This window comes from Geotrypetes seraphini, chromosome 10, assembly GCF_902459505.1.
Source record: "Geotrypetes seraphini chromosome 10, aGeoSer1.1, whole genome shotgun sequence".
Classification (NCBI taxonomy): Eukaryota; Metazoa; Chordata; class Amphibia; order Gymnophiona; family Dermophiidae; genus Geotrypetes; species Geotrypetes seraphini.
In genome coordinates, this window is record NC_047093.1 from 54,015,923 (window position 1) to 54,043,115 (window position 27,193).

General features: G+C 44.5%; 2 protein-coding genes across 15 annotated transcripts in view; one reads left to right on the forward strand and one right to left on the reverse strand.

Moving 5' to 3' along the window:
* Window positions 1-25,068, forward strand: part of LOC117367785 (protein O-mannosyl-transferase 1-like) — a 435,721-nt gene extending 410,653 nt beyond the window's left edge. For 10 of the 12 annotated variants that reach the window (XM_033960718.1, XM_033960717.1, XM_033960713.1 and 7 more), the window contains 7 exons: window positions 8,433-8,525; window positions 13,361-13,481; window positions 13,813-13,910; window positions 19,520-19,633; window positions 19,856-19,982; window positions 22,893-23,070; window positions 23,189-25,068. In XM_033960718.1, the coding sequence (XP_033816609.1) occupies window positions 8,433-8,525; window positions 13,361-13,481; window positions 13,813-13,910; window positions 19,520-19,633; window positions 19,856-19,982; window positions 22,893-23,070; window positions 23,189-23,363 (906 nt within the window). In that variant the 3' untranslated portion in view covers window positions 23,364-25,068. Of the gene's footprint in view, window positions 1-8,432; window positions 8,526-13,360; window positions 13,482-13,812; window positions 13,911-19,519; window positions 19,634-19,855; window positions 19,983-22,892; window positions 23,071-23,188 lie in introns of those variants that run through there. The other 2 variants (XM_033960719.1, XR_004540848.1) reach the window with 2 other exon arrangements.
* Window positions 25,028-27,193, reverse strand: part of UCK1 (uridine-cytidine kinase 1) — a 28,080-nt gene continuing 25,914 nt past the window's right edge. For all 3 annotated transcript variants that reach the window (XM_033960727.1, XM_033960725.1, XM_033960726.1), the window contains exons 6-7: window positions 25,846-25,894; window positions 25,028-25,764 (exon numbers count right to left, since the gene is read on the reverse strand). In XM_033960727.1, coding sequence (XP_033816618.1) covers window positions 25,571-25,764; window positions 25,846-25,894 — 243 coding nt within the window. In that variant the 3' untranslated portion in view covers window positions 25,028-25,570. The remainder of the gene's footprint in view (window positions 25,765-25,845; window positions 25,895-27,193) is intronic.

Below are 27,193 nucleotides of genomic sequence, written 5' to 3' on the forward strand. Positions count from 1 at the left end.
GGCCGTGTTTCCCTTCATGCCCCCGCAACCGGGCTTCAAGAAGTGCCAGCGGTGTGCACGCCCGATCTCTCTGACTGACCCACACAACTGGTGCCTTCAGTGTTTGGGTCCAGAGCATCGGGCTGACACCTGCACCCGCTGTGCAACTCTCAAGAAACGCACACTTAAGAACCGGCAAATACAGCAAAATATTCTTTTCGGTGCCGGTTCTACCATGGAGCAGGCCCCGACGTCGACGGCACCGCCTAAATCGGCACCGGCCACATCGACACCGCCTGATCCTCCTTCGGGGTCGATAGCGCCAGGTAAGCCGGCTAAGAAGCCTTCCACTTCCCTTAAGCGACCTCCTGTTACAGCAGTGACACCGGTTCTTCCGACGTCCCGCCGATCCCGTAAACGCTCCGCTCCGATCACGGTGAGTGCCTCGTCATCGGCCTCCTCATCGCCGGAGCGTCGAGCAGCACCTATGGTACCGAAGAAATCTAAAGCGGTACCGGTGCCCCCATTGGAGGACCGGATCTCGGCCATCCTCCAGGACAAACTTCAGGAGCAGCTACAGAAGCAACTCCAACAGCTCCTTCCAACCATACTGGCACCGCTCCTTCCGGTACCAGTCCAGACCGAGCCTGGTACCGCCCCACCGGTATCCACCCCTTCGGTACCGCTGAACACATCCATGCCGGTCTTATCTGCTCAGCCTGTACTTCAGACTCGCTCGGCAGAGGACCCGACCCAGGCCCCAGATCGACGCCGGTCATCTCGGGACCGGGATGGGCACCATTCCTCCAGGGACAGGGATCGACGCCGGTCTTCATCCCCCGGCACCGTATCCATGCGCTCTGGCAAGTCCCTTTCTAAAACACGCCATACTGAGCCGGCTGTCAGGGACCCAGACCTGTGGGAGCAATCCCCACTCGGTACCGAAGAGGATGCCTCTTCTACCGATGAGGAACCCTCTATGGCTGAAACCACTTCCAAGCCCGAGCAATCCTCCTTCACGAAATTCCTTCGGGAGATGTCTGCGGCTCTCTCCATCCCACTTGAGTCCGACTCCAAGAAGTCCCAGGCATTTTTAGAAGCCTTGGACTTCGACCAACCTCCCAAGGAATTTCTTAAACTCCCCGTACATGATATCCTACGGGAAACATTTTATAAAAATTTGGAAACCCCACTGACTGTCCCAGGTGCCCCTAAAAAACTGGACAGTTTATACCGGGTCATCCCGATCCCGGGATTTGATAAAACCCAATTGCCCCATGAGAGCCTCCTCGTAGAGTCCACTCTAAAGAAATCTCAGGGCTCTAGTGTGTATGCCTCCACCCCTCCTGGCAGAGAGGGAAAAACTATGGACAAATTTGGAAAGCGCCTGTACCAGAATGCCATGCTGGCTAACAGAGCCAACAATTACTCGTTTCATTTTTCATTTTATATGAAACACCTGGTCCAACAACTTTCTGCTTTGGAAAAGTATGTACCCGAGCGTAAAATCCCACTTTTCCAACAGCAGATTTCCAGCCTCCTTCAGCTCAGAAAATTTATGGTGCGCTCGATTTACGACTCCTTCGAGCTTACTTCACGAGCCTCTGCACTAGCTGTAGCCATGCGACGCCTAGCCTGGTTGAGGGTATCTGACCTTGATGTGAACCACCAGGACCGTCTCGCCAACGCGCCCTGCCTTGGTGATGAACTTTTTGGAGAATCTCTTGATACCACAACACAAAAACTTTCGGCTCATGAGACCAGATGGGACACCCTCATCAAGCCGAAAAAGAAGACTCCACCGGCACGACCATACAGGCCTCAGTCCTCTTATCAACGTCGATTCTCTGCCAGGCCGCTGAATCCCCCTCAGCAACAATCCCGCCGGCCTCGCCACCAACAACAACAACACACTCAGGCTCGTTCTCAGTCCCACCAGGCGACCAAGCCTCTCCCTTCGACTAAAAACCCTCAGCCCTTTTGACTCCTTTCTCCAGGGCATAGCCAGTCTCCAACCTTCCATGCCTCTTCCTCAGCCCATCGGAGGCCGCCTCACCATCTTCCTCCACCGCTGGGAGGCCATCACGTCAGACCTGTGGGTTCTCAACATCATCCGTCACGGGTACTCACTAAGGTTCCAAACTCTACCCATAGATCATCCTCCCGTAGAGTCTGCTTCTCACTCCTCCCAAATTCCTCTCCTCCTTCGGGAGGTCCAATCCCTTCTCCTCCTCAATGCCATCGAAGAAGTTCCGCAAGACCAGAGGGGTCAAGGTTTTTACTCCCGCTACTTCCTGGTACCCAAGAAAACGGGAGATCTTCGTCCTATCCTCGACCTCAGGAACCTCAACAAGTGTTTGGTCAAGGAGAAGTTCAGAATGCTCTCCCTTGCCACACTTTATCCTCTTCTCTCTCAACACGACTGGCTATGTTCCCTAGACCTCAAGGAGGCCTACACCCACATTCCAATCCATCAGGCTTCACGTCGCTACCTCCGATTCCAGGTTCAGAATCACCACTATCAATACAAGGTGCTGCCCTTTGGTCTCGCATCATCGCCCAGGGTGTTCACCAAGTGCCTGATTGTGGTAGCGGCCTTTCTCAGGTCCCACAACCTACAAGTGTTCCCCTACTTGGACGATTGGTTGGTGAAAGCAACAACCGCTCCACTTGTGCTGCAATCCACTCACCACACCATCTCTTTCCTCCATCTTCTGGGGTTCGAGATCAATTATCCCAAGTCGCATCTGCTTCCCACGCAGCGCCTTCAGTTCATCGGAGCTCTTCTCGATACCAACTCCATGAGAGCGTTCCTTCCTGCCGACCGGCACCGGACACTGCTTCACCTTTGTCGACAGGTACTCCTCCAACCATCCATCCCTGCTCGCAAGATGATGATTCTTCTGGGTCACATGGCCTCGACAGTCCATGTGGTTCCTCTGGCGCGACTCCATCTGAGAATACCACAATGGACCCTCGCCAACCAATGGTCACAGACCAGGGATCCTCTTTCTCATCCCATCTCTGTAACATCATCTCTTCAGCAATCTCTTCAATGGTGGTTGAACTCCTCAAATCTTTCCAGGGGCCTCCTTCTTCATCCGCCCCCTCATTCCATGATCATCACCACGGATGCCTCCCCCTATGCATGGGGAGCTCACATGGGGGATCTACGCACCCAGGGACTCTGGACCCCTCAGGAGCGTCAACATCACATCAATTTCCTGGAACTCAGAGCCATGTTTTATGCCCTCAAGGCTTTTCAGCACCTTCTCTATCCTCAAATTCTTCTCCTATGCACGGACAACCAAGTCGCCATGTACTACATCAACAAGCAAGGGGGCACCGGATCTCGTCTCCTTTGTCAGGAGGCCCTCCGAATTTGGACCTGGGCCACAGCCCACAATCTGTACCTCAAAGCCGTCTATATCCAGGGCGAACAGAACTCCCTGGCCGACCGGCTCAGCCGCATCCTTCAACCTCACGAGTGGACCCTGGATCCTCCCACTCTCCACTCCATCTTTGCTCGATGGGGCACTCCACAGGTGGACCTCTTTGCAGCTCCTCACAACCATCAGCTGCCCCAGTTCTGCTCCAGACTCTTCTCTCCACATCGTCTGACCCCGGATGCTTTCCTACTCGACTGGACGGATCGGTTCCTCTATGCCTTCCCTCCACTTCCTCTGATGTTGCGGACCCTGTTCAAGCTCCGCAAGGACAGGGCCACCATGATTCTCATCGCTCCTCGGTGGCCCAGACAACACTGGTTCTCCCTCCTGCTTCAACTCAGCGCCAGGGAGCCCATTCCTCTTCCTGTATTTCCTTCTCTGCTTACGCAGCAACATCAGTCTCTGCTACATCCCAATCTGTCTTCCCTCCACCTGACAGCTTGGTTTCTCTCGGGCTGACCTCTCCAGCAAACCTGTCTCAGCCGGTCCGTCGCATCTTGGATGCCTCCAGGAAACCCTCCACACTCCAATGTTACCATCAGAAGTGGACCCGGTTCTCCGCTTGGTGTCTCCTTCATCATCACAATCCCACCTCCTTGGCGGTGGAAACTGTACTGGACTATTTGCTCTCTCTCTCCGACGCTGGCCTCAAGTCGACCTCAATCAGAGTGCACCTCTGTGCCATCACTGCGTTTCATGAGCCTATTCTTGGAAAACCCCTCACGGCTCATCCTCTGGTTTCCCGGTTCATGAGAGGCCTCTTCAATATCAAACCACCTCTTCAGCCTCCTCCCGTCGTCTGGGACCTCAACGTGGTTTTGTCAGCCCTCATGAAACCTCCTTTTGAGCCTCTTGCTACTACCTCGCTCAAACTTCTCACATGGAAGGTGCTTTTCCTCATTGCCATCACCTCTGCCAGGAGGGTTAGTGAGCTACATGCACTGGTCGCCGATCCACCGTTCACTGTTTTTCACCATGACAAGGTGGTTCTGCGTACCCATCCTAAATTCCTTCCTAAGGTGGTTTCAGCCTTTCACCTCAACCAGTCCATCGTACTGCCTGTCTTCTTCCCTAAACCCCATTCTCATCCTGGGGAACAGGCTCTTCACACGCTGGATTGTAAGCGTGCCCTGGCGTACTACCTTGACCGTACCAGGGCTCACCGCTCCTCTCCTCAACTCTTTCTGACCTTCGATCCTAACCGTCTGGGTCACCCTGTATCTAAACGGACGCTGTCCAATTGGCTTGCTGCCTGTATTGCGTTCTGTTATGCTCGGGCTGGCCTGTCGCTGGAAGGAGCTGTCACGGCCCACAGGGTCCGAGCTATGGCTGCTTCTGTGGCTTTCCTCCGCTCTACGCCTATTGAGGAAATCTGCAAGGCGGCCACTTGGTCTTCAGTTCACACATTCACTACTCACTACTGCCTGGATGCCTTCTCCAGGCGGGATGGACACTTCGGCCAATCTGTGTTACAAAATTTATTTTCCTAATGGCCAACCATCCCCCCTCCCTCTCTATTAGCTTGGAGGTCACCCATACGTTAAGAATATGCTGCCTGCTTGTCCTGGGATAAAGCACAGTTACTTACCGTAACAGGTGTTATCCAGGGACAGCAGGCAGATATTCTTACGACCCACCCACCTCCCCGGGTTGGCTTCTTAGCTGGCTTATCTTAACTGGAGACCACGCACTCCTCCGTCGGGCGGGAAGGCACCAGCGCATGCGCGGTGCGGCCAACTAGAACTTTCTAGTTAAAAAGGTCCGTACCGGGGCTCCGTCGGTGACGTCACCCATACGTTAAGAATATCTGCCTGCTGTCCCTGGATAACACCTGTTACGGTAAGTAACTGTGCTTTACAGTGTGGGTGTGTCAGGGTGCTGCTGGCACTCACACATCTGTTGATGAGTATACCAGTTCACAAGGATCTCTAAGTAGAAGCAGGTCAAAAAAAGTTCAGTAGAAAGATTGCTTTCCCTTAATGTGTGTGCGGATTCAGAGCTCTGTTCTTTTTATCAGGTTAGTGAAGAAATGGCACAATTTCACAAGGTTTTGATCAGTGGCATAGCCACAGGTGGGCCCAGGCCCACCCAGTAGCAGCAGACCTCTGATGTAGCTGGTGGGAATCTCCAAGCCCCACCAGCTAAAAACTCCCAACACCTCTCCCCCCCACATACCATATTTTTCACTCTATAAGACGCACCTGACCATAAGACGCACTTATGTGTAGAGGAGGAGAAACCAAGAAAAAAAAAGATATGGTTCAGAATTTTTTTTTTCTTGGATTTTCCTCCTCTACACATAGGTGCATCTGGTGGTAGGCAGCCTGCAGCTTCCCCCCCCCCCCAGTACCTTTTTTAAATTGCCAGCAGTCCAGCGCCTTTGAGTCCTCTTCTCTTGCGGGCCTCTGCGATCTCCCATCCTGCATGTCTGTCATGGTCTGGCCTCTGTCTCCTGTGGGTTAATTTGCAATGCTGTGCATGTGTAGTAGCAGCAGTTGAGAGATGAAGTCAGCCCGGAGGGAGCTATGGTCACCGAGTCTTCTCAGCCTCGACCAGGGCTGATTGTGCTGCTCAGAACCCTGCTGCTTCCTCGCTGTAAACAGGCGGCAAGTCCGGAGCATAGCCTTCAAGGAAAACAAAGCACCATGGAAAACATATGTTGCGTCACTTCATCTCTGTAGCGCCTGCGTGCCTGCAAACACACCCCCTCCATCTGCCCTCCACCAATCAGAAGGCGGGACACCATCATGGCCCCACCGCTGAGAAGGTAGGGGCGGAGACGGGTGCTGGACTGCCAGAAATTAAAGAAAGGTGCAGGAGGGGGTTGAAAAAAGGTGCGGTGGGTGGGGTATGTGCTCCTAAAGAGCGCTGGACTACAGGCGATTAAAGAAAAGTGTAGGTTGGGTATTCACTGGACTGCTGGCGATTAAAGAAAGGCACGGGTGGGTGGGATATTTGTTCCATAAGGATTAAAGAAAGGTGCGGGGGGGGGGGGGGCATAAGGGGGTATTCACTCCATAAGACGCACTCTTATTTCCACCCACTTTTGGAGGGGGGAAATAAGTGCATTTTATGGCGTGAAAAATATGGTATTTTTTTAAAGTTCATATATTTGCCAGCAACAGGCAGTGTAGCTGATAACACCACTCACGCCAGCCCTTGCTGTCGGCAAAGATCTGAATGTAAAAACAAAAAAACATAAGAATAACCTTACTGGGTCAGACCAGTGGCCCATCTAGCCCAGCAGAGGCCAATCCAAGTCACAAGTACTTGGCAAAAACCCAAATAGAAGCAGCATTCTATGCTATCGTTCCATGTCTGTCTCAACAGTAGACAATGCACTTTTCCTCCAGGAATTTGTCCAAACCTTTTTGTAAAATCAGCTACATTAACTGTTCTTACCACATCCTCTGGCAAAGTGTTCCAGAGCTTAACTATTCTCTGAGTAAAAAATTTTTTCCTATTGGTTTTAAAAGTATTACTCTCTAACTTTGAGTGTCCCCCTAGTCTTTGTAAATCTTGATGGAGTAAAAAATCGATCTACTTGTACCTGTTCTACACCACTCAGGATTTTGTAGACTTCAATCCGTCTCTTTTCCATATTGAAGAGCCCTAACCTTTTCAGTCTTTCCTCATATGAGAGGAGTTCCATCCCCTTTATCATCTTGGTTGCTCTTCTGTGAACTTTGTCTAGTGCCGCTATATCTTTTTTGAGATAAGGAGACCACCCCTGACTTTCATAGAGATCAGACTACACAGGTTATGCTTGAGGGGAGGAATGCTGGCCTAGTGCCTAACCCTCAGTAAGCCTGGTTCTAAGAGAGAGGTTGTAGAAGCTCAGCATTAAAGATAGTTCTCACAGCAACCTGTGAATTGCTGTCTGCCTCTGCCCACCTACCCTCCCCACAGCCCACCTACCCCTAGGCTCAAATTACTCTTATACTACTGTTAAATTACCTCCACAAGAATAATCTCCACAAACCTGAAACATACCAGTCTAACATTCCTAGAACCTTAATAGGGGTGGAAGGTTGAAAGACCAGATTGCTCGGGTGAGAGAGACCAGATTACCTGGGGAGTGGGTCCCTTCAGCCCACCCAAAATTGGGTGTCTGGCTGCTCCCTCCACCTCTAGTTGGTTCATAGACAACGGCGCGAAAGACAAAAGCATGCGCCAACAATTGAGCGCAGTGCGCGCCGCTCTAAATTACAGTTTTTAGGGGCTCCGACGGGGGGTTTTGTTGGGGACCCCCCCCCCCCCCCGTTTACTTAATAGACATCGCGCCGGCGTTATGGGGGGTTTGGGGGGTTGTAACCCTCCACATTTTACTGTAAACTGAACTTTTCCCTAAAAACAGGGAAAAAGTGAAGTTTTCAGTAAAATGTGGGGGGTTACAACCCCCCACAACACGGCGCGATGTCTATTAAGTAAAGTGGGGGGTCCCCCCCACGCCCCCCCGTCGGAGCCCTAAAAACAGTAATTTAGAGCGGTGTGGCGGCGCGCGCTGCGCTCAATTGTCTGGGCACGCCTTTGTCCCGGCACACTTTTGACCTGACACCCCTCTAGTTTAGACAGTACCAAAAAAGCGAGGCATATGGTTGTTTTACTTGGATGTGATGCAGGAAGGCTGATTCTTGAAAGCTAGTCACAGATACGTGTTTTTTATTCAATTAAATGATCTCGACTATAGTTGGTTCGTTTGACCCTTATTGTCACCTTATTGAAGTTGGCTAACATGGCCACCACAGAACTTTATTCAGAGATCTCTAATAAAGAGTGGCTAAGAGATAGGAGTGAGTTACCCATAACCCTCTGTCTGGCATGTATGTAAATAATTCCTAATAAATTAACAGGCATGTATATGTGAGATTCACCTCCACTTGCTACTGTACTTTTTTCTAACTTTTTACCACTCTGCTTAACAAAGAATGTCTGAATTTCTACAGAAAACAAAGGGTGACAGAATGATGTACAACTCTTTATTTTTGGTTTTCATCCTCCCAGGAAATAGTGAATCGTGAGTCGGACATAGAAGTTTGGAAAACCATTGTATCTGAAGTAAAGTTAGTGCACATGAACACCTCAGCTGTTCTGAAGGTGAGGAGATAGTCTTCCCAGTACAACAAATCGAAGACATAGTTGAAAGTCACTTGACTGACCACCAGATCTAGCAAATTCTAGAGTATATGCCACAGGGCTGGTGCCACAAGACAAGTATGCTAAGCATACAACCTGCCAAGCTATCATGAAGCCCTTGGAGCTGGTTCCTGTCTGAGGCACTGACAAGCAATCGTCCCTGCTGTTGTTGCTTCTTTTAAAAGGAGGCCCACATGCACCAGCAGGCACTTTCCCTGTTTACCCCATCCTGTCCCACCAATGGCTTTGTGCTCCTCTCACTTTTCCCTTTTCCAGCCCTCTGGTTGGCTGGAGCCAGAAGCTAGTATGTTGTTAAATGCAGGCATCTGGCAGATCAGAGGTGAGTTGCAGGGCTCGACCACTATGAATCTGAAAATGCTAGCTGGTTCACAGAACCCTAGATAGCAGCATAACAGGAAAAAAAGAAAGCGAATGGAAAAAATAGTAAGGCCACTTTTGCTACTGCTTCATAAGTGCTTCAGGCGAGGAGAGGTGATAGTGAGTAGTATGTAAGGGCTTAGTGGCAGAGGGGTTTGGTGGGTATCCTATAGAGCAGGGGTGCCCACACTTTTTGGGTTTGCGAGCTACTTTTAAAATCACCAAGTCAAAATGATCTACCAGCAATAAAATTTTTAAAAACGCAAAGCACACTGTACACAGAGAAAATGTTAATTATCATTTATATTCCGGGGTTTCTAAAAAAAGGTCAAGGCAGATGACTTTATGCAATGTCACCTCAGTAACAACTATACAAAAATAGACAAATCACGTATAATTGGAAGGATTGGAAAAGATTGAATTATAGTTTTTGGTGGAATTCAGTGTGTCACTTGTATAAAATGGAAAGAGTGTTAGCTGTTCAAAAAGGATCTTTTAATAAATTTAAGTTGAATCTTTTAATAAATTTTATGTTGAATGTTTTAAATGTACCTGAAGTAAGCTTTCCCCCAATACAAAGAATTTATTATATAAAACAAGTGCAGAAATAAAAAGCTATAGTAGATGAAAATGTTCAATTAGATGTTTCCGCTATTCTGCAGTCTTCTGATATTGAAATTCAAGGAAGAGCAACTTTATTGGTCTCGTTGGTATTTCTTCAAGATAAAGAGATGTTGCTGAAATTATATTTCAATTTAAAGCAGATTTCCTATTTGGGGGAGAGGGTATATATATTTCCTGATGTTTCGAGGTGGACGAAATCTAGGAGGAAAGAATTTCTGTCATATAGATCAACGGTGATTGCTTTGGGGGCAAGTTTTCAGTTGCGATTTCCTTGTAAATGTTTCATTTCCTATCAGGGAAGTAAATATATATTTTTTTGAACCTGCCCAATTAGGCTTTTTCCTTGAAGGTAAAGGTATCTCCATACAGTCCAAATGATACAGGTTAATAATGCGGTTAATTTTATTTTGGATAGGTTAAGATCTGACTGCTCTATTTCTTAATGTTTTAGTTTACTTGGTATATTTCCCCTTTCCCGAGGGGTTTTTATTTTCATCTTGTCTCTTCTCCCTATGTTGTGGACTGTATTAGATGATTTATTATTGATGTTTAATTTCAATTCTTAGTTTGTAATATGACTAAGAGAATATTATATTTCTGTATTTCTTTAAACATCTTTGTATATAGGATGCATTAAAATGATAAATAAAAAAAAATAAAATAAATAAATGTAAGGATGTGTGGGGGCCATTAATAAAGTATTGTAATGAATAATTATCATTTTTCCCTGTAAAGCATAAATGATTTTTAGGGGGTGGGGGGTGGGTTTGTGATTTTCATCATTTGATATGAAGAGATAGATAGATTATACTATAGTTTATTTGATATTAGCATGGGGGGGTGGGAGGGGGATAACTTATTTATGGAAAATGTGGAATTTCAAGTGATGTTTTGGTGTTTTATGATGTTATTTTCTTAACACTTGATGTAAAATATAAAATGAATAAAGAATTATTTAAAAAAAAATAGACAAATATACCCCCTCCCTTTTTACTAAACCACAATAGCGTTTTTTAGCGCAGGGAACTGCGCTGAATGTCCCCGTGCTGCTCTCGATGCTCATAGCCTACCTCCGCTAAAAAACACTATTGCAGTTTAGTAAAAGGGGAACATAGTGCAAAATATAGAGAGCAGATATAAATTCTGAAAACAGACACATTTTGATCACTAAATTGAAAATAAAATCATTTTTCCTACCTTTGTTGTCTGGTGATTTCATGAGTCTCTGATTGCACTTTCTTTTTCTGGCTGTGCATCCAATATTTCTTCCCTTCTTTCAGCCTCCTGTATGCTTCCTCTCCTCTAGACCTCATTCCCTCCCCCAACTTTTTCTTCCTCTCTCCCTGCCCCCTCCCCATTCTTTCTTTATCCCTGCCCCTTCTTTCTTTGTCTGTCTTTCTTTCTGTCTCCCTGCCCCATTTCTTTCTGTCTTTCTCCTTGCCCCCTTTCTTTGTCCCCCCTTTCTTTCTTTCTGTTTCCCTTCTTTCTGTCTCCCTACCCCCTTTCTTTCTGTCTTTCTCTCTCCATGCCTCCTTTCTTTGTCCCTCTTTTCTTTCTTTCTGTTTCCCTTCTTTCTTCTGTCTCCCTGCCCCCTTTCTTTCCGTCTGTTTCCCTGTCCCCCCTTTCTTTGTTTCCCTTCTTTCTTTCTGTCTCCCTGTCCCCTTTCCTTCTGTCTGTCTTTCTCTCCCCATGCCCCCTTTCTTTCTGTCTTTCTCTCCCCATGCCCCCTTTTTTTCTGTCTCCCCTTTCTTTCTTTCTGTCTCCCTATCCCCCCTTTCTTTCTTTCTGTTTCCCTTCTTTCTGTCTCCTTGTCTGCCCCCTTTCTTTCTTTCTCCCTGCCCTCCCCCAAGCCACCGCTGCAGCAATCTGGGAATAGGACCCCAAGCTGCCCGCCACAAAGTTGTGAGCTGTCCCTGCTTTCCAACGCGGTAAACAGAAGCGCCGGACCAACCAACCTTTCACCCGACGTCAATTGTGACATCAGAGAGGAAGTTCCGGGCCAGCCAGGCAGCCCGGAACTTCCTCTCTGATGTCACAATTGATGTTGGGGGGGGGAAGCAGGTCGGCCTGGTGCTTCTGTTTGCTGCATCGGGAAAGCAAATGTTGTCCATGGAGAAGCAGGTAGAATGCGAAGCCAACATGAGTCTATCATGGAGCCCGGGATGGGCTCTGCGATCGACTCGCATTGCCTTCGCGATCTACTGGTCAATCGCGATCGACCTTTTGGGCACCCTTGCTATAGAGAGTGAAGAGTTCATGGAATTTGAGACAACAGGAGGGCTCCTATCTTTAATATGGTGCAATGAATAGGAAGTGTGGAAGGAAGGGTTAAAGTAGGGGGGGGGGGTTGAGGATACTGCAAGATTCATCGCACAACTAAGCATTGTCTAACTGACTGTGAATTGTCTCCAGAAGGTGCTTAGAGCAGCAAGCTGAGAACCAGGGGAGCCTGGTTCAAATCCTACTGCAATTCCTAGTGATCTTGGGAAAGTCACATAACTCTGCATTGCCTTAAGTAGAAACTCAGATTCCTTAGCGTCCCTCCAGACTGGTCTAGCAGGTGGGTAGAAACTGAAAACTACAGAATTCTGGTGGAGTCTATAAGTTAGCTGTGTAGTCCCTCCCAGAGTCGGTATTTCTGTGTCCCAAGAGACTGAGGATAGGCCTTAGGAGAGACTCGATTGGCCCAGGGCAACATAGGAGAGGCCTTAAGCGCCTGGGCCAATCAGAGCCTTAGGCCTCTCCCCGGCGCATCCCAGGATTCTCCAGGAAGGTGAAGGCCTGCCATTTTGAAGAGGCAGGCCTGCTGGCTGTTTTGGGGTAGTTCTGAGTGGGTGCTGCTTTTTTTAGATGGAAGTATTTCTTTTTGTTACAAGAAAATAAAAACATAAACATCTCTTTGAGTGATAGGATTTCTCTTCATGGAGAGTGGACAAGGAATTAAAGAGCATTATATGGCTTTTTCAGCAGCAGATTCTCTGTTACCAGTGTTGCTGCTTCCTTTGTAATGCAGTGTTCCTGCATATCATGTGGGATTTTGAAGCCATGGGAAAGGAGGGTTAGGGAAGATTTGTTGGTTCTTATTCTATTTGTTATATCTTTCTGCTTGTTACGTTCATTCTAACTCTGGGAGGGCCTATACAGCTAACTTCTAGGCTCCACCAGAATTTTGTAGTTCTCAATCTCCACCCATCTATTGGTAGGCATGCATAATTCATCTGTCTAGGCCAGTCTGGAGGAATAAAGGAAAGCAAATTAGCAAGTAAGGTCTAATTTCTTCTTGTAAGCCCTCCAGGGCTACTACTACTTATCACTTATATAGCGCTGAAATGTGTATGTAGCGCTGTATATTTTGAAATTTATAGACGGGCCATGCTCTAACGTGGACAGACAGACATGACACATAGGTTAGGGGATGCAGAACCCAAGGTGAAAGGAGTTAGGAGTTGAAAGCACTCTCAAAAAGGTGGGCTTTTAACTGGGCCTTGAACACTACCAGAGATGGAGCCCACCTTAGGGATTCAGGTAGCTCGTTCCAAATTACAATGCAGCAAGGCAGAAGGGATGGAGTCTGGAGTTGGCAGCCAAAGAGAAGGGCACAGAAAGCAGGGATTTACCAGCTGAGTGGAGCTTTTGAGCTTGCAGGCAGCATATAAGAAATTAAATACATGATGTTCCCAGGCATTTCATGTGTCTGATCACTGTTCTGTCTTTTTTTCATTGATCCAGAAAAGAAAATGAAGGGTACTGCAAAATCCACAAGTGTTTGGGACTATGTTTTTTTTTTATTTTAGGTCAGTGGAGCTTCTTTACCAGATTGGGGCTACCAACAGTTGGAAATTGTTGGGGACAAGCAACACACAAGCTCCCACCCGAGTCTGATCTGGACCGTGGAGGAGCATCGGTATGGGAAAAGTAAGGCTCTGTATGGGAGGGATGGTTCTCAATATCTACACAGTCCACACCTCCCATCCCACTTGGACAAGAATACTACTTTCTGTTTATTAAAAGCTTCTATACCACTACTAATGACTGGGGAATCAATTCAGAACGGGAACGGTTTACAAGAGCTTCTGGTGTTACAATTTGTCCTAGTGGATGTGACAGTAATTCTAGATCCCTTTGTGATTTGTACTGCATTATGTCTGTCGTATATTATTGTGTTGGATCAGTGACGTGCAAGACCTGAGTTCTGTAAGAATTCTGTTATTTAGCTTCATTTTGACTTCCATTTTGTCTCTCCAAGGTCAAGAACAGGATGAGAGGGAATTAGAGCTGCAGTCACCCACGCAGGTCGACCTAAGCCAGAACCTCAGCTTCATGGCCAGATTCCTAGAGCTGCAGGTGAGGACTGTCAGCACTAGATCAGTCCTGAGATTTATGCAGCAGTCATTCTGAGGTGATAACAGAGGGTCAAAACTGTAATCTGTGTCCAGCGAGCCCCGGTATGTAGATTTCAGAATAAGTGGACTTACAGTATCTTACCCTTAGGTAAATTAATATACCAGAACATCCTTCCAACGATGTCCCACTCCTGAGTTATAGTAGCTAGAGAGAGGGATTTGAAGCTATTTCCCTTTTTCATTTTATCTATAAAAGCTGAAGAGTGAAATTGCTTCCCCTGTTCTCTAAGGAGACACCTCCCAAAAATTACAGGTAAATCTCTCAACATTCATCCATACACAATGCATGATGTCATCCTTTGACTTGGTTGAATCTCTGTCCCCTAGGGTCTACTTTTTAGGTCTTAAAGCTCTGTATCTTAAAAGCATCTCCATGTGGAAACAGCATTATTTATGTACGCACATAGTGATTATAGAAAGCTGCTGTTTACATGTGGAGATCACACCTTGCAGAGATTCAAGGGAAGAGAATGGTTTAGGCGGGGCAAATAACTACCAAAGAAATCTACACATGTATACCCCATTTCACAAAGGGAAAATATGTCTATAGGAAAGATATATCTATTGGGTTTTACAGTAGCTTGGAGCCATGCACAGATTTTTAAAAGTGCTAATTTTGACCAGAACTTTCCACAAGGAATTTTTTGTCCTTAATCCCCATAATTTAATTCTACCTCTAAAATGAAACAAAATTGTGATCTTGCTACTTAAATTATGAAATGGGGCAACTACATGTGAAATTATCCCTTTTTATGTGGAAGTTGTTGGGTTCATTCTGTTAAATTTATTACAAATGCTTGATATACCGCCATCGGTACTGAAAGTACAGCATAGTGGTTTATAGTGGGGAAAAAAAGAGTGCCTAGAGTTAAAATTGAACAAGCATGAGGTAAAAATGGAAGATAGCCATAAGAAACCAGGAGGCAAGATAGAACAGAAGGGGGAGAAGACTAGAAGGAGAGAGGATGGGGGGGAAAAGGAAAAAAGCAAGTTCATAAGCCACCCCACAAATGCATGATGCACCAAATCAGAGAAAATAATTGAAAGGTGGCAGGAAAAGCCAGGTCTTGACTTGAAAACAGGTAAAGAGGATTCTAAATGAAAGGAAAATTGTTTTTCCTTCTAACTCCTCTACAGTATCATGCACGAAGGTACAGAGCAGATTTGTATTGTTTTACTGTATTATTGTATTTCGCTGATTGTCCAGCTCTTTTTAGTGTAAACCGCCTAGAACTTTTGGTTATGGCGGTATAAAAGAATAAAGTTATTATTATTAGTCAATGAGGCTCTCCACTCAACTTACTTACATGACTTCTATTTATCCTCTATCCTTAATCACAGCCTTCACCACCACCTTGAAGCCAACTCCCAGGTTACTCAATTTATTTAGAAACAGAAATATGATGGCAGAAAAAGGGCAAATGGCCCATCCAGTCTGCCCATCCGCAGCATCCACTATCTTCTCCTCTCCCTAAGAGATCCCAAGTGCTTGTCCCACACTTTCTTGAATTCAGGTCTAGAAACTAGGACATTGGATTAAACACATTTTTCAAACATCTATTCTCATCATTAGAATTATGGACCACCAATTTTAAATTTCCATTTATTTAAAATCCTTACTTAAACTGTCATAGTTTGAGGAATTCCTCCTTTCAGACAAACTGAAACAGTTTCAACAAATATCTAAGAATTTGTTTACTATGAGAAAGTGTACAGATAGAGGAACTTTTGATGCATTTAATGTTTCTTCCCAAACGTCTGAAGTGGCAATTGCAGTGCACCAGTTCAAGAACGCCTTTTAAATGTTCTTTGTAAGAGAGATTGACCTCTTTGGGGATCAAATTAAAGAGGTGGCAGATAAGATCAAAAAATGCACAGATACTAAGACCACTTTATCTAAACCACAAACCTCTTGATCTTCTTCATCGTCTAGAAGATATTCTGCCTCATCCGGATGTTAGTATTACTTTTAAGACCATCTAGGCCTGCTGCTCATCAGCCCCCATGCAAGGCAACAAAGGACATAGAAATCACAACCTTGATGTCAGTCCAAACAGCAGTCATCCTTTTGACTCTTTTCTAGAGCGCATTGCCAATATTTCCCTGATTCTGCCTCCCAATCTTCCCATCGTGGGCAGATGACTCTATTTCTGTCAACATTAGACAGATTAGTGGGGGCTTGAGTCGTCATTCAGGACTATGCCTTATGCTTGATCAGAACAGTTTCAAACCATTCACATAAGAACATAAGAAGTTGCCACCACTGGGTCCAGCGGTCCGCTCCCACGGCGGCCCATCAGGTCTGTGACCTGTGAAGTGGTTCCTGACCATTTCTGTAACCTACCTCTACATCTATCTGTAACCCTCAATCCCCTCATCCTTTAGGAACCTATCTAAACCTCCCTTGAAACTCTTAAAATTTGCTATTTTTGCTTAATGGATCAAATTTCTTGGTATTATAGCTATAACTTTATTGTTTTCACACTCGGCTATAATATATTGATAAAAAGACATTTTATGCAAAAAAAATCTAGCAGGACTTTATTAAATAAACCCTTCAATATCTGCATTTTGTTGTGGAAAAACAACAGAAATTTAACATATTTCACTAATAACTACATGTTTAGTTATTAGTATACTAGGGTTCTCCAGAAAAAACGAAGTTAGAAAAACTGTGTGAATTGAAGTTTTCCCCATGAATTTGATTGTGCTTAATCAGAAAATAATTTAATTTTTTTAAAGCCTATCCTGGGGTTTCTCACATAAAGTTCCATTTTTCTTAAAAATTGCTGCTATTTTTGCTTAATGGAGCAAATTTCTTGGTATTATAGCTATATTTTTTATGTTTTCATACTCAGCAATGATACATTGATAAAAAGATATGTCAAGTATGTCTTATTGAAAAAGAACAATAAATCAGCACAGAAATAACACTACAGAGTCTCTAATATTGTTACTATAACAAGTATGGTTGGATTCCTTAGAACTAGAGTTACCAGACATCAGATTTACCCGGACATGTCCTTTCTTTAAAGCAGTGTTTCTCAACTTCTTGAAGCCCCCAATCTAACAAATATCAACAGAGTACCCCCCATCAAATCTCCGCCCCCAAACCCCACCCCATAATAATAATTGTAATGCAGTTTCTTCCATCCATTTTTCATATACGCACAATATAATTTTATTAATACATAATGGTAACCACAAAATTATAAAAAACATACACCACACTGTATGCAGATAAAATGTTAATCATTTATATGTTTTTATTTCAAAGGAGTCAAGGCAAATGAGTTTAAATATGCAATGTCACCTCAGTAACAATATCTGTGCCATTAAATAAAAAAAGAAGTCCTAACAGCAGTGACATGAGACTGCTTCCCCTGTCACTGCTATTAGGGCTCTGCGCATGTGTCAATCGCTCACTGAGCGATTGATCTGTCTGGTTTGCATGCAAATGATTTACATGCAAACTTGGTAGTGCATCGATTACTCGGTCAGAGAATCAGCCCACAGCATCTAGCCCTAAGTAAATTCTTTTTCCCTCTTGGCTGCAGTATTTGCTGTCATTGAATCATCTAGAAAACTTTTCACTTAGCACAATTACTGCTTCAAATGAGTGAGATTTTCTTCCTTCCTTTGTCCATAATAGACTACCTTCTCTAACTCTGGTCTTTAAAAAAACAATTTGGTTCGAGTGCATCTCATAGTAACATAACATAGTAGATGACAGCAGATAAAGACCCGAATGGTCCATCCAGTCTGCCCAACCTGATTCAATTTAAATTTTTTTTATTTTTTCTTCTTAGCTATTTCTGGGACGGATGAGTGGTAGAGTGCTTCAAACTCAGCCAAAAGTTATCTCAGAATTCCACTTCAAGCAATCCATAGTTTTGTCTGTTTTTTTTTTGTTTTTTTTTAAATCTTCCAAGGCCACATTCCCATCCTGGAGAAGCTATTCACATCTCAGACTGCAACCGTACTCTAGCATACCACCTGGACTTTTGGCCCTAATAGACTTGGAGTTCTGTTACCAAAAAAATCATCTCCACTTGGCTAGCAGACTGTATCATCTTCGTGTATGCTCAGATTGGGTTGATGCTACAGGACCATGTAACAGTCCAGTGTCCAAGCTATGGCTGCCTTGGCAGCTCATTTCTGCTCTGCATCTGTTGAGGACGTCTGCAAGGTGGCTACTCGGCCTTCAATCCATACCTTTACTTCTCACCACTGTTTAGAACAAAACTTCAGAAGAGACAGTCTTTAGGCAAGCAGTTTTACAGAATTATTTTACTTCCTGAGCATCAACTTTCCCTCCAACCCTCTTGGGGTTCGTCAGGCTTATGCTTATATATCCATTTTCCACATGTAAGTAACATAGTAGATGACAGCAGATAAAGACCCGAATGGTCCATCCAGTCTGCCCAACCTGATTCAATTTAAATTTTTTAATTTTTTTCTTCTTAGCTATTTCTGGGCAAGAATCCAAAGCCCTACCCGGTACTGTGCTTGGGTTCCAACTGCCGAAATCTCCGTTAAAACCTACTCCAACCCATCTACACCCTCCCAGCCACTGAAGCCCTCCCCAGCCCATCCCCCACCAAACGGCCATACACAGACACAGACTGTGCAAGTCTTCCCAGTACTGGCCTTATTTCAATATTTAATATTATTTTCTGATTCTAAATCCTCTGTGTTCATCCCACGCTTCTTTGAACTCAGTCACAGTTTTACTCTCCACCACTTCTCTCGGGAGCGCATTCCAGGCATTCACCACCCTCTCCGTAAAGTAGAACTTCCTAACATTGCCTTTGAATCTACCAACCCTCAACCTCAAATTGTGTCCTCTGGTTTTACCATTTTCCTTTCTCTGGAAACATTATGCCTGCTTATCCTTGGATGAAGCCAAGATACTTACCTGAGCAGGTGTTCTCCAAGGACAGCAGGCATATATTCTCACAACCCGCCCACCTCCTCTAGTTACATTACATTACATTAGAGATTTCTGTTCCGCCATTACCTTGCAGTTCAAGGCGGATTACAAAAGAGATGAAAAACGTTGGGTTACAATGGAAGAACATTTGTCCTCTCTAGAGAGGTAAAGAGTAGGTTAAGTAGTTTCTGTGTGGCGGGAAGAGGGGGGTGAGGGAGGACGGTAAGTTTGAAGCTAGGGCTGTTTCAGGAATTTCTTGAAGAGGCTTCTTAGCCGTGTCGGGTGGGAAGGCATTGGAATGCGACAGTATGGATACTGCCTAAAGATTTCAGGTGACGGTACACTTGGTAGTGTCCATACCAGGTTCCCTGGATAACATCACTCCACATGTGAGAACATATACCTGCTGTTCTTGGAGAACACCCGCTACAGGGAAGTTTGCTTTACTGGTCTGCTGCAGAATCAGCTTCTACAGGCAAATGTAATTATGAAAAGAGCATTGTTAAAATGACAAATATAATTATCAAAAGAGCATTCTTATTAAATGAGTATTAACGTGTTAAGGACAGCCATTCCAGCAGACACACCCTGACGTTCTTCCTGGTCTTGTATTCCAGTGGAAGATGCTCACCCTGAAGAATGAGGACACTGAGCACAAATACAGTTCCTCACCAGTGGACTGGGTCACCATGGATAGTAGCATTGCATACTGGCTACAACCCAGCAGTGGGGTAAGCATGGTGTGTCCATTCTCATCGAAGGATATGCCATTCTGCTGTTGATGCTATGCAGTGATTTATGAGGGTTTAGGGAATAGGGACTTCCTCCTCTTTGCCTGTCTTGGCCTGAGCACAGTTCATTCATATAATGTGGCCTGATGGCCAAAAGAATTTATATCTTGGTCAGTTTGTTTGGCACATCCAAGTTTTGTCCCATTATCCTTGATCTTTCAGGCTCAGATTCAGCTGCTGGGAAATGTTGCAATCTGGTATGCAGGCAGCACTGGCATACTCCTGTATGTTGTTCTTTTTCTGTGGTATCTGCTGAGGCGACGGAGGAGGATCTATGACATCCCTGAAGGTGAGATATTTTCCTGTTCCATCTTGAACTACTTTAACAGTTCATGTGACTTAAGGATGTCTTTAAGTTTTGCTTTATCTGAGAAAGTTACCATGTACCACAACAGGTAAATGATTTCAGTACTTCATGTGCAAACAGTAGGGTTTTTTTTTTCTGTGCTGTGTTAACAGGTGTGGGATTGTCTGTTTATGCTTATTAAAATTTTTGATATACCACCTAGACTTATGTAGATAGTAGTGTACGTAAAAATCATAAATGAGAAGAAGAAAGGAATGCCATATTAAAACAGGAAAGTACTACATGTACTAAGCAGGACAGGACAAGAAATTTTATTGTACGACAATTCTTATGTAATGTTACAATTCTTGTAACCCGATAACTCTTGTATAATCCACCTTGAACCGCAAGGTAATGGCAGAATAGAAATCACTAATGTAATGTAATGGTCAGATTTTTATTTTAGCTATATCTTATTGAATGGCGCTGCTTCTGGTCAGTTAGTATATTTCTATCTCTAGCAGGTGGTAGATGGTATTTTTCAAGCTCCTAGAATCATGTCCGGCAGCTCCAGGTGTAAAGAAATTCCTGGGTGGGGTGGAATGAGTGAATATATAATCATTCCCTTGTATATCAAAATGATAAAAGGGAATGGAACAGCTTTCCTATGAAAAAACAGTATAGAGAGTTTAGGGCTTTTCAGCCTGGAGAAAGACCTGCTGAAAGATGTGATGGAAGTCCACAAAATTGAGTTGGTTAAATAACTTCTGGGCAAGTTTCAAAAATACATTTGTTTTGAATAGTAATATGATTAGGACACTCTGAAACTAATAGCACATTTTACTCACTGCACAGTAGAATTTATTGCCAGATGTTGTGAACACAGTTATGGTTTTGAAAAGTGTTCCAATAGATTTCTATAGGAAAGGTCCATCTACTATAATAGTCTGGTAGGCTTGGGAAAGCCTCTGTTTATCTCTAAGAAACAGATCTCCTCAGTTGGCAACCGTTAAGATGGGATATTGGGCTCATTTGACCTTTGTTCTGACCCAGTAATGCATGCCGGTGCCCCGTCCCTTTATGGATTGAACGATTGATTAATGTTTGAATTTTGTTTATAAGCATAGGCTGCTGGGTGGTGGTTAATATTTTGGACTTGAAATCCAAGAATGTACCTATGTGCCTTTTCTAAAATAGGATCCCAGATCCAGCCTCAATAGCACACATTTACTCTTGTTCTAAAATTTGTGTAAATGTACACATATACTGACCAGGTTTTGGTTTCGGTGCCAAAACTGGCTTGAAAACTGAGTTCAGCTAAAACTGAACCCCCCCCTCTCCCCCACTGACTACTCCCTGCCTCTGTTGCCTCCCACCATCCAAAGGCATTCTCCTAGACTACCTTTAGAAGACCTAGTGGCCTGTTCAGGGTAGGAGTGAGCCTAAGTCATTCCTGCCCATGCTGGCTCCTCTGTATATGGCTACTGCAACTTCTGTGGCAATCTTGCAAGTAGCTGTTTAGAGACTGGAACTGTCATCTGCAGGATCAATCCCCAGTCATTTACATAGAAACATAGAAATAGACGGCAGATAAGGGCCACGGCCCATCTAATCTGCCCACCGCAATGACCCTCCCCCACCTAACTCAGTGAATAGATCCCACGTGTCTATCCCATTTGGCCTTAAAATCAGGCATGCTGCTGGCCTCAGTGACCTGAAGTGGAAGACTATTCCAGCGGTCAACCACTCTTACAGTGAAAAAGAATTTCCTGTTGTCACCATGCAGTTTCCCTCCCCTGATTTTCCACGGGTGCCCCCTGGTTGCCGTGGGACCCTTGAGAAGGAAGATATCTTCTTCCACTTCGATGCGGCCCATGAGATACTTGAACGTCTCATCATGTCTCCCCTCTCTCTGCGTTCCTCGAGTGAGTAGAGCTGTAATTTATCCAGCCTTTCCTCATACGGGAGATCCTGCACTGAATAGACCACCTGGTCTTCTAGAGGTAGATCTTTAAGTGGGGCAGGGTATAGGATGGCCTGGAGTGCTGTCTGCTGGGTACAGGGGTGGCTGCTGGCTGTAGAAGGATATCTTGATGACCTCTCATTCCCCTTCCAGTTGTGTCAGATTCCCAGGACTATTGTGACCCTGCCTGGCCTCCGTTGGATGCTCTCAAGTTCCTTTCTCTGGTATAATATGAAGGATGTTTAATGGGCTTCTCTACCTTTTGAATATCTGACTTTCATTATCTTCTCTGTTCCCTCCCTTGTTGGGGGTGGGGGGAGATTTTGCAAAGCAACTTTATCACCTGATTCTGATGCGAGCCAAAATAATCAAGTTGTCACTAGCTCTTGACGTTCCCAAACAGGTTTGTCCTTCATATCCATAACATAAAGTGTTTTGGGTTGGGGGTAGGGAACCATATAGGGAAAAAGTTCTTTTGAAATCATATCTGCCAAGCTGATCTGCTCTGTGACAAGACTTGATAGGTTTTTTTGGGTAATACATGTTAGAAAGATTTGACACAAACAAAAAATGCCTCTTGGATTAACTGCATAATATACCACCTTAAATAGAATGAGGAAAAGACCTCAGTTGAACAGTCTAGAACCAAAGTTAAATTCAGCAGAATGTAATTCACATCAATAGTTATAAAAACCTCCTTATATTTCAAAATGTTTCAATTTTTTTTAACATGTAAATGTGTATACACTTTTTATTTAATTCTTATTGCTTAATTGTGCCTTATAGACTACTGTCAGTCTTGCCTGCCTTGGTATATGCTCTAAATCTTTGTCTAGAATGGCCATTGACCACACTAGTTTCCAGTTTTGTGTAAGCTGCCTCTTTAATAAGCAGTGTGCTTCGACTTCCCTGTGCTCTTCTTAATAATTTGATTCTCTTTCTGACTGCAGGTTGCTGGAGGTCCTGGGCACTGGCTGGAGCTCTCGGGCTGGGGGGTTGGGCTGTTAACTACATACCCTTTTTTCTGATGGACAAGACTTTGTTTTTGTATCACTACTTGCCTGCGCTCACGTTCCAGATCCTCCTGTTGCCCATTGTACTGCAGCATCTGCATGACTATGTGCTCAGGTGGGCATTTTTAGTGTACACAATCAACCTGATTCGAGCTATAGGTGAACATGGGGGGCACGTCATTGCAAGGGATGACAAATCAATTGATTTATTTTATGTTCTGTTTTTACTACAGGGCAGTGGCACTGAAACAGATTCTCAGTGCAGTAGTAGTGGCAGGACTCTCTTCTGTCTTCATGGTGTTTCGCACCTTCAGCCCTCTGTCATATGGCCAACCTACCCTCTCAGCAGCAGAGCTTCAGGAGCTGCGTTGGAAAGACAGCTGGGATATCCTAGTGCGGAAGCAGTAGCATTGATAATTTGTAGACTTCTGTGTCTGTGGAATGTTAGCACAGAAATAAATGAGGGTCAGTGGGTAAGAGCGAGCCCTCAAATCAGTTTGAGAGATGAGAGGACTGGTGATCTGCAAGAATCACACAGGAAATGTAAAAGAGCAGATCTCAGATACAAAGAGAAATTTTGATAGGGAAGAATCTTTCTCTCTTCCAATTTTACCTTCTGGATGTGGGATTTGCTCCATTAATAAGCATTAGGAAGATAATGTCCTTATCTGGACAGCAGTTAAAGATTCAGGGCCCTAGACTGAGGGGAATTAGAATTATATGTATACATTACACTTTTTTTTAATCATTAGTGCATTAAAAAGGCTGGTCTCTGCCTGTAGAAAGAAAGTAGCTGAGTAAATTTTATTAGCACATATGTGCTGTGTTTACATAGACAGAGTAGGGCCTCAGTACTTCAAGTGTTGCACCTCTCTATAAGGATAGAGAACAGTACAAATATTTAAAACCCAGAGAGTGGGAATGTAAAGCAAGCGATTACCAAATGTTCAATTTTATTGCAAAGGTTTAGGAGTCTGTACTCTAGGTGCTCTAGTCTGTACTCTAGTCAAAAATTGCTTGCAGAAGGATGTCAATCACATCTTTCAGCTCTTCCTCCTTCACCAGTGGAGTATAGTGCCCTCCTTCAGGTTTTCCTTTTGCAAGCGAGTTGAGAAGATGTGTTCTGATTTGCTCTGTTCGGCTTTTGTAATTTTGGGTTTTTTCTTCTTCCAATTTGTGAGGCTTTAGTGCCACATGGGGGCAACTCTGCCTAGGATAAAGTGGAGACTCTGCAAGGGTGGTCTGCAGCTCGCAGGGCATCCCCTAGTTGTACCTGCTGAGTCAGCCTTCTTTGTGCATGTTTGAAGATGGGGTCTGTTCCCCTGGGAGCTAGCTTGCCTTCTGATTTATTAGAGACATAGAAGTCTGAATGCCCCCCCTCCCCCCCGTTAGTTTTTCAGTGTGCCTGCTTTATGCCTCGGACAGATCTCTAGTTCGAAACTGGAGTTTTTCTCCTGTTGGATGGACATGTACAGATGAATTGAAAATAAAAGTAACAAATTTGTTGCATTTTGGAGTCCTTACATCTTAGGGCTAGTTGCAGCAAGTTGGTTCATTGGTACACATATGTTGTAAGTTCATGCTAATTATTCTTTTTAGTTAAAGAGCAGAACAGAAATGTAATTGTGTTTTCAGGAAAGTTCCCTATGTCACTCCTTTGTTTTCTCATAGTGGAGCTGCTTTGGTACAAACTGAAGAGGGCACTATATTCCACTAGTGAAGGAAGAGGAGCTGAAAGATGTGATTGACATCCTTTTGCAAGCAACTTGTGACCAGTGGCTAATGACCTAGAGTACAGCCTCCTATGTCTTCTCACAGAAAGATTATCACAGTAAGAACATAATCTTCTAATCGAGTGAAAATCATATTCCTGATCTGTCTCAGTCCTGTATTCATAATCCCTGGCTGCGCCTTGGGCTATTAGGTCACTGCCACTTTGCAGGAAAGATGTCCATATTTTTCATACATCATTTTGTAGAAACTAATATGTGAATGAAAGACTTTGGATTGGAGCCAGTTTTCCTGTTAACACTTCAATAGGGTAGGCTATTACTAAATTAGCAATCAGCCTGTTTGTTCAAAAAATGTTTTAATAAACATATTTTTTCATTAAGTACTGTGAACTAGCTTATTTTTGGTCAACCAGAAATAGGTAATCCATATAGGTGGAGGATTAAAAGTAACATTTACCAACTGTGAACTAACAGATATGAGCTTAAGAGTCAAATTAATAGTAAAGAAGTAGGGGTTGGGGAGACTGGTGCATACAGGACAGCTTAGTTTTTCCTGCTGGAGGTTGTAGTTACACACCCATCTCTCGCTCACCACTGGATAGTCTATAATCTTGTCACTAGTGTAGAACAGAGCAAAGTCCTGGAGCCTGTTGACCTAGCAGGTAGACTTGACCCTCTTTCAAAAGTGAGGGTTCTGCTTACATCCAACTCTTTGAACAAGTGAGTAGATTTTAGTGTGCAGGAGGCAGTGGCAAATCTCAGCTTTGGTCCTGTACTTCAATTTGCTCTCTGCTGCCTTGAGCTTCAGTTGCTTGAGGCATCCTAGCTGGCTGGAGTTTGTAAGCTGGAAGACTTTGCTAGGACCTCTTTTGAGGCTGTGCTTCAGTGAGGGCGGCTGCTGGATTCCAGGTGTGTGCGTTTGCCAGGTGTAAGTATAGCACTAGGCCCCGCATCTCCTTGTTCAGGGAAGGTGCGCTTGTAGGGGCGGCCAGCCCCATTCTGCACACCACGCTGCCACTTACAGATATCACCACTTAAAATGTCTTGGATGTGCTGCACAATCAGATTAATAGCAACTACAAGAAAACGAGCAGAGTGTGTAAGATTCAAGCCTTCCCCACATACCAGAAAGTGTACAGCCCATTAACTTTTCTTACCCATATTATCAACCCCTCGAGGAATAATGACATCTGCATACTTCTTAGTCTGGGGAAACAGAAGAATGGAAAAGTATAATTTTAGATTTATCAACAAAGCCAGGCTAGTATTTAGAAAACACTCAAATAAAATTGTCCCCTGTTCTTTACAGAATGTTTTCCTAAAACTATGCATACATTCCTTCACTACGTACATTGCCACATCAATGAAACTTTAACCAGAACCTAAAGTGACTAGGGATTGAAAATTAGTTTTAAAAAACATTGAATGGTTTTATGGCAAGCAGGCTAACTCAATTTTGGATCTAGTGTGTCAAAGACATCATAATTTACCTGTAGCCTAACCTAAAAAAAACAGCAACCCAACAATGTAATTTGAACAGGCTATCCCCACTCACCACATGGACAACTCGGCCAAGTACCTCAAGTGTGAGTGTGAAAAATGGGTTGGCCTACTGTCCATAAGACAATCCAGTTGTTAGAAATTAGGCAGGCAAAGCTTGAGCGTTAAACTCCTTCACTTGAGAAGGCAAATTGTTTCCCCACACCACAGGAGCAGTGTTACTCTTGCCTGGTCAAAACTGATTGTCAGAAAATACAATCTGTGTTATGTCTTATATAATTCTAGTTTTAAATAAATGCAGTGCATCTCTCTCTTCCCCTCCCCCTCCCCCATGCACTCTTCCCTATGCAGACCCCCATCTCTTCAAATCTTCAGTAGCAGCATCTCTAACCACTGCTCATATCAGCCTCATCCTTCCCTCTGATATCACTTCCTGGTCCCCACAAACAGGTAAAAAATCCTCAGAGGTGGCGCTATTGAGAGCTTGCAAAAGCCTTGGTAATAAAAGATTACATTTCCTCTTTAAAACCCCCACCAGATGATTATTAATAATTCTCCCCTTCCTCCAACTCTAGGATAATGTGCTGACCAGCAGTGGAAAGACCCCCCTTCCAATGAGGGGAATAATGAGCCAGGGACTCCACCTCAGAAATAAGCTCCAACTGTCTCCTCTTTGAAGCACTGTCCACAGAGGTGGGGCAGCTTACCTGACCTCAGGTAACATTGAGGACAGAGATACTGTAGTGCTTTAGCAGAAAGGCCCATCTGCTGATGAGAGTGCTTAAGCAAAAAAAAAAAAAGCCTGATAACAGCAAAAGAACAATCACTGGAAAAAAAGACTCCAAAAATCCCACTGCAGAAACCAGCTCAGAAATTGCCCTCTGCAGCAGCAGGGTCTACGCTGAAGCACGTGATAACGGCTTCCCTAGAGACACTGTATTGGCTGTCTAAGCCTGTCTGACATCCACGTGTGATTGTAGAACTGTCACGTTCACCAGGGCCACT